Source organism: Eumetopias jubatus, unplaced genomic scaffold, assembly GCF_037043125.1.
Source record: "Eumetopias jubatus isolate StellerSeaLion01/CBP00866 unplaced genomic scaffold, mEumJub1_p1.0 scaffold_16, whole genome shotgun sequence".
NCBI classification, from domain to species: domain Eukaryota; kingdom Metazoa; phylum Chordata; class Mammalia; order Carnivora; family Otariidae; genus Eumetopias; species Eumetopias jubatus.
In genome coordinates, this window is record NW_028274822.1 from 71,500,677 (window position 1) to 71,512,910 (window position 12,234).

The 12,234-nt window shown below is 59.5% G+C and overlaps 2 protein-coding genes across 9 annotated transcripts in view; one reads left to right on the plus strand and one right to left on the minus strand.

Moving 5' to 3' along the window:
• The first annotated feature begins 72 nt into the window (after positions 1-72).
• On the plus strand, positions 73-5,511 carry RHBDD3 (rhomboid domain containing 3). Of its 4 annotated transcripts, none has more exons than XM_088019501.1 (8): positions 73-238; positions 416-568; positions 804-1,129; positions 2,426-2,608; positions 3,252-3,635; positions 4,573-4,735; positions 4,822-5,109; positions 5,197-5,511. In XM_088019501.1, exons 4-8 carry the CDS (start codon positions 2,467-2,469, stop codon positions 5,372-5,374), a joined length of 1,155 nt encoding a protein of 384 aa, XP_087875627.1. In that variant the 5' UTR covers positions 73-238; positions 416-568; positions 804-1,129; positions 2,426-2,466; the 3' UTR covers positions 5,375-5,511. The 4 variants fall into 4 exon arrangements, with proteins under 4 accessions (XP_087875627.1, XP_027980577.2, XP_087875628.1 ...); XM_028124776.2 differs by having other exon boundaries at positions 804-905; XM_088019502.1 differs by lacking the exon at positions 804-1,129.
• Positions 5,512-5,763: 252 nt separating this feature from the next.
• EMID1 (EMI domain containing 1) overlaps positions 5,764-12,234 on the minus strand; it is an 81,937-nt gene continuing 75,466 nt past the window's right edge. For 2 of the 5 annotated variants that reach the window (XM_028124702.2, XM_028124697.2), the window contains one exon: positions 5,764-6,450. In XM_028124702.2, coding sequence (XP_027980503.1) covers positions 6,229-6,450 — 222 coding nt within the window. In that variant the 3' untranslated portion in view covers positions 5,764-6,228. Of the gene's footprint in view, positions 6,451-9,754; positions 9,846-10,808; positions 10,894-12,234 lie in introns of those variants that run through there. The other 3 variants (XM_028124698.2, XM_028124700.2, XM_028124701.2) reach the window with 3 other exon arrangements.

Genomic DNA, 12,234 nt, shown 5'->3' on the forward strand with positions numbered 1-12,234 from the left:
AGGGAGACGGAGGCCGGCGGGAGGGCTGGGGGAAGGGACCCGGGCCTAGAACAACTGCTGACTAATCGGCGGGCGGCGGGCGGCGGAAGAGGGGGTGGCGGGGCGGCTCGGCAGGGGTCACGCGCCCGAGTGCAGGCAGAATGGGCTCGGGGCTCTCGGGCCTTGCCGGGAAGCTGGAGTCCCGACTCCCAGCCAGGGGCCCCACCCGGCATTCCGGGGGCGGGGGGCGCTCTCTGCAGTGAGTACCCCGGACACGTGGCCTGGGCCGGAGGGGGAGGGGGCCGAGGCGGGTGGGGTAGATGGGAGGCCCCGAACGTAGCGCCCGATCCCGAGAACCCCTCCACCCCTCCGTAACGGTCAAGGTTGAGAAGGCCCTTTAATCTTAATCCCCCATCCAACACCCTTGTTTTTACAGAAAGGGAAACTGAGGCCTAAGGAATTTGGGTACTTTTCCTAAAGTCACAAGGCTGAGTCCGACCCACACCCTGGGACCCCCGCCCTCTCCATCACTCGGAAGAATCTACCCCCTCCTAATCTTCTCATTCAGTCCTCCGAGCTTTCCAGTAAGGTAGGCAGGGCCTGATGGTGCACAGCCCCATTTTATTGAGGAAGACATTGAGGCCCAGAGGGTTCCAGTTCCAGTTCCAGTTCTGTTTGTCTATGGGCAAGTCCTTCAGCCTTGGAAAGTGCCTATTGGCGGGTGGTTTTGAGGGTGCAAGAGGAGGCTTTCAGTGGGTGTCTTGGCTTTGGGCAAGGCTGGCATCTGTCTGCTTTCCTGGACTCAATCCAGTCTCCCCACGCAGGTACCCAGGCCAAGGAAGGGCAGGGCTCGCCCAAATCTTTCAGCGGGACCTGGAGCCAAGCTAGAGTCTCTCAGTGAACACATATGGAGAACTTGGGGATGAGTAAGAGGAGGGCACTCCCACCTGCCCTCTGCCTAGACTACCTGCCCAGGAAGAAAGACAGGCCAAGCTGTGCTTACTAGATAGGATAAGATCCACGAAGCAGGAGATGGGGCATTTGAACTGGGCTTCAAGGGGGTGAGTAGGAGTATGCCTATTGGAGAGATGGAGGGAGGGACATTGCAGGCCGAGGAGCTTTCTCCATTTTTCCGGCAGGAAACTGACAGGTGGGTTTTGATGCCGAGGTTGCCCTTGGCAAGGGAGCAGATGAAACAGTCTTCCTGTCTCTCTGGGATTCTGCTTCTTGCCTCATGAAATCAGCTCACTGGGAGTCTTGACCCTAATCGGCGGGCGGCAGGGGAGGGGTGGCGCGGGGTGAGGGGGTTTTAGCAAGCCCTGTGCCTTGTGGGCCAGAGCTTGAACCAGCTAGGCTGGAGCAGCTGCTTCCCTGTTGAGGCCTCCCCTGGTTGGGCTAGCTGGTGGCTACCTCTGCCTCCCACAATCAGCTGGGATGGCTAGTTTATTGAGCAGGAACTGTGGGCTGGGTCCTGCCTTCGTCCATTCCTTTTTCTCATCCTATGAGGAGAGGATTTTCGTAATCCCCATTTTACAGATGAGGAAGGAGAGGCTCAGAGGATGGAAAACTTGTCCAGGGATGCACAGCAGGAAGAAGTGAAGGGGATCCTGGAACCTTTCTGTGAAAAGGGGGGCTAGGGCCAGAGGGGCTGTGCTCAAAGCTGGAGGGAGGGGATGACTCTGTCCAGTGTCGCTTTGTATGCCCTCGGAGTGTGGGATTCCTGCCCCTCCTCCAGCCCTTCTGCCTCACCCCCTTCCTAATCTGCCTGCCCATTGGCTGGCCTCACCCTCAAGGGCAGCCGGGTCCACCTAGAGCTCTAAGGCTGGGCCGGGTGGAGGGGAGGAGTGAGGAACGTGGCTGGTCTGCAGCTTCAGGGAAGAGGGAGGCAGAGGAAAGCTGGAGATGGCCCTGAGTTTGCCCTGGCATGCTGCACCCCGCTTTTGGGGAGTCCAGAGCCCCAGTTCAACTTCCCTGGCCTTACGCCTCACACCCCAGGCTCTTCAGAACCCTTTTGGCTCAGCTCCTCCCCATCCTCACACACAGGCAGAGGGATGGCAAGATGGCTAAGCATGTGGTTAAGATCTGAGCTCCTCTATGGTCAAGTTGCTGGGCCTGCCTCTCCAGCTTCAGTTTCTTTCTTTCTTTCTTTTTTTTTTTTTTTTAAGATTTTATTTATTTATTTGAGAGAGAGAGAGCACATGAGGGGGGTCAGGTCAGAGGGAGAAGCAGACTCCCCGCTGAGCAGGGAGCCCGATGTGGGACTCGAACCCGGGACTCCAGGATCATGGCCTGAGCCGAAGGCAGTCGCTTAACCAACTGAGCCACCCAGGCGCCCCTCCAGCTTCAGTTTCTACTTCTATAAAATGGGGCCATCGGGAGGGTAGGTGGAAGGAGTTGGATAAAAATTGCAGTAATAACTGTTGTTATCGTTTTCCTTTACCCCTAGCACACAGCCTCAAGACCACCCTTGAGACCTTCAGCCACGCTATGCGTGCCCGAGGCCCCCCCGGCCTACCGTCCCCGGCGCTGCCTCTCGCCTCCTCTGTCCTGATGCTGCTGCTGAGCAGCCTGTGGCTGGTGGGGGCTGGCCCCAGCCTTGCCCTGGCCCCGGAGCTGCTGCCTTGGCAGGGTGAGGGCTGGCCCTTTGGGCCTTGGAGGAGGCAGGAGGCTTGCTCTAGGGCCTGAGACTGGTTCGCAGGAGCGCCATGCATCCTGCACCGGTCAAGCAGGGATAGGGCCCAGTGCATGGGGAAGGTTGGCCTGGGACAGGAGCGTGCCCAGCTCATCCACAGCCAAGCAGGGAGGGCAGAGCACCCAGGCAGAGGGGCCAGCAGAGGGGTGGGAGCTTGTAAGTAGGAATTCTATTCAGATGGCTTCCCTTTTTGGTGGCTTTCCCTTAAAATAAGAACTAAGGCTTTCAGCTTAGTATGAGAATGTTGAGGAGGTGCTGGGAGTTTAAAGGGTGACCCCAGCGGAGTGGGCAACGTTGCTTCCGAGCAAACGTTAAGTGACTCATCCACAGTTGGATTGCTCTTGAGAAGACTTGACTGGTGGGCTCGGCCTGTTCTGGTTAACACAGCAGGGGAGCAGTCGCAGCATTTAGAAGCCCTCCGTCCCCTTCATGAGAGATTAAAGTGCTGGCAGTGGGCACTTTGGCTCCTGGGGAGAGGAGGCTGGCTTAGCAGGCGTCCTGCAGAGGGTAATTGCCAACCTGGGCCAGCCTTGGGGGTTAGAGCCACTAACCCGGCACATAAGCTCCTTCTCTCTCCCAGCGCACCGGCTGCTGACCCATGCCCTGGGCCACACGGCCCTACCTGGCCTGCTCCTGAGCCTGCTGCTCCTGCCCACGCTGGGCTGGTGGCAGGAGTGCCACCTGGGCACACTGCGGTTCCTGCATGCCTCTGCCCTGCTCGCCCTGGCTGCCGGGCTCATGGGGGTGCTGCTGGCAGGCCTTGGGGTGTCCAGTGCAGCCGGCGGCTGTGGCTACATGCCGGTCCACCTGGCCATGCTGGCTGGGCAGGGTCACCACCCTCGCCAGCCCCAGGGGATCCTGCCACCATGGCTCCTGCCCTGGCTGCTGCTCGCCTTGACACCACTGCTTAGCTCTGAGCCACCCTTCCTGCAGCTGTTCTGCGGCCTTCTTGCTGGCCTGGCCTGTATCCTTTGCCGGGGCTCAGGGCCTGTGTGGACCTGGGTTCCGTGGCTGGGCCCCCAGGGTGCCCAGGAGGGAAGTGGCACAGGGGGTTCAGGCCCAACAATGCTGGGAAGTGGCTCAGACGCATTCCGGGAGCATCTCCGGGTTCTCTAGCCAGGCTCCGGGCAGGGTGGGCTCAGGGCCAATGGCCAGGGGGAGGTGCCAACTACCATTTAAAGGGAAGGCCAGGGGGGCTGCAGTGGCCCAAGCAGGCACCCAACCTGGCCCTCCCCAGTGGGGGTGGCATCTGAGGTACGATGTGCAGGATGAGGGGTTCAGGGGAAGAGAAGTGAAAAAGAGAGCCAGCCGGGCAGGAAGTACAAGGCCAGGGCGGGAGTGAGCCTGGGGCTCAGCGCTGAAAGGGGGAACACCTGTGCTTGCTGGTGCATTAAATACAGGCTTTTGCTTCAAAGATGCTTCATGCCTGTTGGGGGAAACGGTGCTTTTGGAGAGAACAGTGGGTGCAGGCTGACCCCCCTGTGGTGTTTTTGGGCTTGGAGACCCCAGCTGCCCAACCTGGCTGAATCCTGGCATGGGGAGTATGTCGCCCTGGCTGAGGGCAATGGGGGGGTGTCAGTGGGCCCCAGGGTGGGCCTTGAGTCGGACCTGAGTAGTCTCACGGGGCCCTGGGGGGAGGGTGGCTGAAATGGGGGGAGACCGCTTTTGTGGGGAGATATACCTGGCTTCACCTGTTACATGCTGAGTAGCTTCTGGTGGGTTCCTTTTCCGACTGCCTCCACTTTTCCCGAGAGCTGACTAGGGTGAGGAGACACAAGGGAATGGCTGGCACACACTGGGTCCGGGGCCTGGCATGCAGTTTGGATCTCTCCCGGCCCCCCAAACTCCCCGCCGGCTGGCTTTGGTTTTCCTTGACCAGCCGCCCTGCCCTGGGCAGCCAGACGCAGCCGGGGCCTTCCAGTGGCTGGAGCTGTCGGACCAGCGGCTGCAAGCACTGCAGGAGGGCGTCTTGTGCAGGGCCCTGGCCGGGTGCTGGCCGCTCAGACTCCTTCCTACCCCAGGCGGTCGGGCCGAGCTGCCTGTTACCCATCCCACCGGAGTGAGGTGAGCGCGACACTGAAGACACCGGCCCTGCTGGCAGAAGCTGCGGTGGGGACTGGCAGTCAGGCCTTCTGCTTCTGCCCCTCCAGGCCTCCCACCCCTGGACCTCCCTACATGGCCTCCTCTAGCCTCTGGTTCCGCGGTGAAGGCTCAGCCCAGCGCCCGCCAGGCCTGGAGCCTGTGCAGCCGACCTGGGAAGTCTCCTCAGAGGTGGGCCCGGCCTGGGCTGGGCCCAGCTTTCCCCCAGGGACCCCGCTGTGGGCAGCCCTGGATGAGCAGATGCTGCAGGAGGGGATCCAGGCCTCACTCCTTGAAGGGCCAGCCCCGTGTTCTGAGAGCCCGCTATGGCTGCCTAAGTCGTCCGTCTCCTCTCTGCGGTAAGGCGGGTGGCCCGGGGCGGGGGGCGGGGGGGCCTGGGGCAGGGGCTGGAGGTGGCCCTGATGTTCCCTCCCTCCGTCCCACAGGCTGCAGCAGTTGGAGCGCATGGGCTTCCCCACAGAACAGGCAGTGGTGGCACTGGCAGCCACAGGCCGAGTGGAGGGTGCCGTGTCGCTGCTGGTTGGCGGGGAGGTGGGCACTGAGGCCCTGGTGATGCAGGGGAGGGGTGGGCCCGCTCACCCTGAGGGTCCTGGTCCCCCCTAGCCCTGTCAGGGGTAGTCTGAGCCTAGCCCTGTCCGCCGAGTCGTGGTGTGGTGTGGAGACACCCCTCCGGCACCCCACCCTGGTACTGTTTAGAATAAAGACCAGTTCATTTTTCAGCCTGAACCTCCTTGGGGGCAGCCGTTGTGTCTGACTCTTCTGTGTTGGCAGTGGGGGGGGGGGAGGATGGAGGGGGATGGATGAATGAATGAGCACTGAAGGAATGGCCCATTACAGGAGAACAGCTCCTTGATGTGTGGAGACACACCTCCCCCCCCCGCCCCCCCACGCCCTCAGCCCCGCATTTGTGTGGGCAGGGAAGGCCACCGAGGAGAGGGCCCAGCCCAGCCACACCCCATCTAAGCACACACTGAGAGCAGGCCAGTGGGACGTCAGGACATCAGACTGGGGGCCTTTATTGGCTGGAGACCTCTACCTCCAGGGGGCCCTTCCCTCTCCATGCCCCCACCCCCACCTGGGACATGGGAGGAGCTGGGGGCTCTGGGGGCAGGACCATGCAAGGAATCCCCAGTGTCCTGCCTGTTGAGGTCAGGGTGGGGACCCAGCACCAGAAATCAAGGAGAGGAGGGGTGCGATGGGCTCCCCAAGGTTTGGCTGGGGAGGAGGGGGTGGCAGGCCTCGAACCTGCCCCCCATCCCCTGCAGGCCTGCATCATCCTACTTCACAGAGGGAGATGGGAGGCCCAGGGCCCTGAGCGAGGCCTCACCTCTTGCCTGGGCTGCCCCTCCCTCTCAGTCCACTGTCCCTTCTCAGCTTCATATTAGGCTTGCACGGGGAGTCAGGACCAAGACTTGCCCATCCCAAAGGCCTAGGTGGCAGAAGGGACCCTGAGGACATTAATAAATATGGATGGGCGGTCCCTGGAGGCAGCTGGCCAAGTCCAGGCTGGGAAGGGAAGCCTGGCCTGGTCTGCCCCTAGGGCCGCCCCTGCCCTCAGCCTCTCTCGCTGCGGCTCCTGGGGGCCACGATCCGGTAGTTGGCCGCGTGTCCTCCCCTCTTGCCCCGCAGGAGGCTGGGGGTGCCTGTGCCGGCAGGGCCTGCCCCCGACCCCTCTGGTTCTGCCGGAGGGAAGGAGAGAGGCAGGGTTAGTGAGGTCTGTGTGAGGTGCCCATCTCCCTTCAGCCCTCAGGGGGCTGGGGCGCTCGGTACTCTGCCAGGTGCACTCTGCCCTGGCATCTGGGAGGCAGAGCTGTGAGAAAGAAGGGTGTTTGCAAGCTGGTTAGTGCCTCCCCTCTGCCCCCCAGAGTTATCAGCTCCCCACCCAGTGAGAGCACTCAGGGCATCTACTGGATTTTCTCCGTCAAGTAAGGGTCAATGAACCTGCCATGGTTCTGAAATGCTTAGCATGGAGTGAATGCTCCATAAAAGTATAGTTCTTTCCCACATTTGGGGGTAGAGGCGTGCCCTGAATCATCCCTGTTTCATAGCTGGGTAAGCTAAGGTCAGGGAATAGACTCATTCATCCCTCTCTCCTCGGGTTAGGCCACATGTGGTGAGGAAGAGTTTAGAAAGTCCAGGCTCTGCCACTGACCTACTGTACAGCTTTGGGCAAGTCTAGTCTCTGCCAGGGCCTCAACTGTCTCATCTCTAAAACCAGGAGGGATAGTTCCAGATGTACTCTGAGGTCCTGGCCAACTCCAGTAATTATTGAAATTAGTTCTAATTTGGCCCCAATCTGGAAATGAGCTGTCCCACAAGAGTGAAACTGAGTAATTGGCATTCTCGCCACCTAGAAAACTCTCACTCATCCTTCAACACCCAAGCAAGGCCTACCTTCTTCAAGAAGTCTTCTGCCACTAACACTTTGGTCCCCCTCTAAGTTAAACAAGTAAGTCAGGTAGGTCAGGATGGGCTATTTTTCCAGGGGGGAGAGGATCACTCAAGGAGCAGAGCCCCAGGATGGGGGACTTGGCTGAGCCTCCAAAGTCTTGTTCAAAAGGACAGACACTTGGACTCTGGTGAGCACCAGCTTCCCACTGGGGCACTGCCAGGGGAGTGGGCTCTACCCTCATGATCCTAGCTGTCTAGCGCTCTGACCCTGTGTGCCCCAGCCTCCCATACACCTCTGGGCTGAAATTTGGGGCCCCTGCGACAGACAGGTGTGTGTGGTCACAGTCAAGGGAGATCTCATGCCTTAAATCAAGGAGCTCAGGCTCCAACATCAGCTAGGGCCAAGTCCTGGGCCCACCATGTACCAATGATATGCCCTTGGGCAAGTCACAGAATCTCTGAGCCGCCTCTGCAACATGGGGACAATACCGTGTCATACCCCTGTGGTAAGGCTTTAAGGTGACCAGGAGTGGAAAGTGGTTTTCACATGCTGGATTATTATGGTCACTAGGTGTGTTTTTGACCCAGCTCTCCTGCAGGCCTGGCCACTGTGAGTTGGTCATGAGATGCTATTCTGACACGATCAGATTCAGGGCCCTTGGTTTCCCCTGGGCCCCACTCAGGGCCTGGCAGAGCAGAGGTGTCCGTGAACTTTTGCTGATGGAGCAGAAAGAGCTAGTGCTTTTGAGGACAGACCTATGGTGGATCCCTGGCCTCACCACTACTGTTGTTATGACTCTTGGGGAAATCACGTGAGCTCTTTGCACTTCTCTTTCTTCATCGGTGAAATGGGCATGGTGTCACCCACCTAGCAAGCTTGTTACAAGGGCTGGATGTAAATCCCCCACCCCGGTGGGCCGGATGTGTGATGGCTGTTACCATCTCCTCATTACTGATTATAACCTAAACATGAGAGCCCAATCTGGGTCTTTAGTTAGCACCTGCTGTGTACGACGGACAATGGGGAAAGTTCCTCCTCTGCTCCCCTCCCCCCTCCCCTCCCCTCCCCGACCCACAACTTGAGCTGGCTTGTGGGGTGACTCTCCCAGGCTGGTGGCCACAGCAAGTGGGCGTGGCCCTTCTCAGGTGACCAGCATCTTCTCAGGTGACCAGAGGGATCCCTGGGCTGCTGGATACAGAGGTGACTAAAGTGGAGATGGGCTACAGGTCCAAGGCCACAGTGTGTCCCTTCTGGGTCCTCTCCCTGTCCTCCCGAGAGGAGTCGGGGGACACTTGAAAAAGCCTGGGATTTGGTCCTTGGGCCCTGAACTGTGAGAGGGGGAGGAGGTCTGGAAGGTGGCCACTGGTGTTTCTAAAAGTTAGAGAAGCCCCGTGGCAAGGTGGGAAGAGCTTGGGAAGCAGACCACACGCCCCTTCCAGCCTCCAGGCCTTTGTCCACATAGGACTCTCTGTCAGGGCTGCCTTTTCTATCTTGTGCTCACATGCTCACAGGGATCTTCCGTGACCCAGTGCAATGCAAGTGTCCCCTCTGCCGGGAAGGCTTCTCCACGCCGCAGCTGGAGGGGACTGCCGCTCACTCACATCCTTTGGTGCTCCTGTCCCCCATGGCCCTCATCTCTGTAGACCCTGAGGATCCCCCCTCACTTGATGGGTCCAGAGTGGCCACCCTGAACTGGCACTCAGTAGGTGTGCCCTACAGTTTTGCTGAATGAAGGAGGCTTGGCTGTCCTCCTGGCCCTCCCTCCTGCTCGGGGACTCAGTTTCCTCGTCTGTAAAATAGATGCGAAGTTGGACATGATGTCCAAGGCCTTTGTGCGCTGATGTACTAGGGTTGGGCTGTAAGATGGGGCAGCTGGAGGTGGGAGGAGGGCGGCCGTGGGGGCCTCTTCCAGCCTCCAGGCCTTTGTCCACACAGGACTCTCTCTCTCCACGGCCACCCACAGGCTCCGGTTTAATGGGGAGAACCCTCCTTAGCCCCACCATGAAAAGCCAGGCACTGGGAGCAGTGGGTGCTGCCCACTTGCTGTCTAACCTCCTTCCGTGCCTTTTACCTCCCTTCAAGAGCCTTCTCAAACTGGGGCCTGCCAGATTCTCTAGCCTCAGCTGTCACTCCCTAGCAACCTCACAGAACTGTCTAGCCTCTTGGCTTTGGCTCGTGCTGTTCCTCTGCTTGTTTACTCATGCTCGTCCTTGCCTTTCAGGTTCATTTAGAGGATACCTCCTCCAGGAAGCCCTCTCTGGGGTGCCCTCCCCGACACACCCCAGCCTGGGGCCGGGGCACTTCTGTGCTCTCATAGCGCTCACTCCACCGTGGTGTTCCTCACTCCGGGTTTAACAGTTCCAGGGTGACCCCCGTGCCCCTGCACCCTACACTCCCCGAGAACAGGACTAGGTCTGTCTGACACCATGTGTCAGACACAAGGTGTCAGGCACCGTCTGTCTGTCTGCTGGCTGGCTGGAAGGACTAGAGAAGGAGTGTCTGCTGGCCTAGGGCCACCAGTGGGAGGTGACTTCTATGTCCCTGGGCCCTTCCTGGAAGGGGCCGCCCCTACCTGCCCGCCCTGCCGTTACCTGGCCAGATGATGGCTTCCAGCAGGGTGACTCGTCTGGCCAGGAGCTCCAGCTGAGCCTGCTGCTGCAGGAAGCTCTGTAAGCTAGGAGCCTGATGGGAGATCAAGAAGAGCAGACGGTGCGAGTCCGGCCTCCGAGGGCTGGGCCGGGGAGCCGAGGGCAGGGTGTAGGGGCCAGGCACCGGCCAGCTTCGAGGCAGGAGCCCGGGTGTGAGTCTCTATCGAGACCTCGGTCTCCCCTTCTAAGTGGGGACGGGGCCTGCCTGGCTCCTCAAGTGAGCAGATGGGTGGCGACATTGGTGGGTAAGTGCCTGGGGTGGGGGTCTGGCTCTCTCCCTAAAGGGACCTGCAGGATGGGTTAGGAGGACCAGAGGGGGACCTGCAGCTGTAAGGGAGATACTTGGGGCCAGGAAGGCCTGCCCTGTGGGAGCCTCTGGGGACTTCTGGGGGAGGGGAGGTCAGAACTAGTGGGGGCTACAGTACCTGGAGTACCCTGGGGCCTGAGCCTGGCTTCGTCACCCACAGTCCCTGTACTTCTGGAGTCTAGCTCCATGACCTAATGTCCCGTGGGCTTGGAGACTGGCTGGAGAGCGGAATGAAGCCTAACTTTATTACCCATGACCCCCTGCTCTGCTGCAGTCTGGCTCTGTTACCACAATCCCCCCTTACTTTATTACCCACGATCCCCTGCTCTGTTGCAGTCTGGCTCCGTTGGTCAGGAGTTTGGCTCCATTGCCCCTAATTTCTTCCAAACTCAAAATCTGTCACCTCTGCTTCCCCTGCAGGCCTGGAAGCCACATTACCCACAATGCCCGGAGGCCCAGGTCTGACCACAGAGGTGGGGGGCCCAGGTCTCTAGGGCCCCCTTTACACCTGTGGAGGAGGGACCAGCCATCGAGGGATGGGTGGCCTTGCTCTCTCAGGTCCTCACCTGCCTAGGGCAGGCACCTTCTCCAGCCTCATGGCTGGGTCCAGGCAGCTCCACCCCCGGAGGGCCTGGGGAAGGCTAGCGGGTGGGGGCTGGGCTGTCTGTCCGTCTGTCTGTCTCTACTCACCATAGAGCCCAATCATTGTTTCCAAGATTAAAACCCTCTCAGCTAAAATCTTCAAAGCCTCGCGTAGTTGGTGCAACCCCTCCCCCTGCGGAGGAAAGAGACAGATGCAGCCGTGAAGGGGGCAAGGGAGGGGGCCCTGCAAAGCTTGTTGGTGGCCCATGCCCCACCCTGGACATGCACCTCAGCCCCGCACCACCTGCCACAGCCCAGGGCCCCGCGGACAGCCAGGATAAGACCGGGAGAGGACGGGGGCAGGGGGGCGGGGCAAGACAGGTGGAAGCAGCCCCCTCAGTTAAGTCCTGATGGGTTCCAGCTGGCTGCTCTCTGCCCACACCCCTGCACGGGTGGCAGGGGGTTGCCGATCCTCAGGGCCTGCGCTGCCGTCCCAGAGCCTGCCCTGGATACTGTCACGGTGCGCCCCTGAATCTCTGTTGCCTGACACCTGCATGATTCCTGCCCCATCCCTGGGCCACATGCACTCTTATTTACTTAATAGTCTTTAAACTGAGTCACTTTTTGCCTTAATACTACATTAATCTCACTCTAATGAATTCCATCAGTGGGAATGGGCTACTGACGGATATCCTTTCCATTCACATCAAAATGAATATGTACAAGTAAAATTAGAAAATGTTTGAGTGGCATCACTTTTGGGAAGTTGTGCTTTAAAATGCTGGAAAAGCTGAGGCTCAGGCCCAGGTGTCCACTCTCCAGCCCTTCTCACTTTGGGCTCATCCTCCCTGGGCTCGGACTATTCCAAGTCCATATTCTGCACGTCCTGGAATCAGGCCCCCAACCCCACCCTCCCTTCTAAGCAGTATGTCTGGGTCTGCGGCCCCCAGGCCCAGGGATGTGGCAGTGGGCCCCCAAAGCCCCCCCCCCCCGCCCCAGCAACAATGTCAGCTGGCACCCCGGGCTCCTGCTAGCCTTCACCTTCACTTCCAATTTGTCTGTCCTTTCCTTCCCCAGCACGGGGGTCCAGGGTCGGGCTGAACGTCCACACTCCTTCACTCCTTCCTCTCTCCTAGTCCAGACTCAAGCTAGTTCCGGAATGTTGATATCTTAACTCCAACAGAGCACCAGGACAGCGAATAGAACGATTCCAGCCCTGACATATCTGGGAGTCTCTCTCAGCGTCCTTTACTTAGTACAGACTAAGGAAAGGGCTGGGGTAGAATATGCCTATTGCTACAATAGAAATCTGACCCTTTAGGGTTCACCAAAACATCTAACAACGGAGAGTCCGCCCAACGTGTCCACGAGCCTGCTGTGGCATTGCTGGGACTGTCCATTATAATCCAGCTGTCCTGGCCACATCACCGGTTTGGGGTTACCCTCGGGCCACTAACTGGCCATTGCAGCCGAAGGGTCATAGGGTCACCACGGGCCACACACCAAAGTAATCCCTCTTCAAGTATTACAGGAG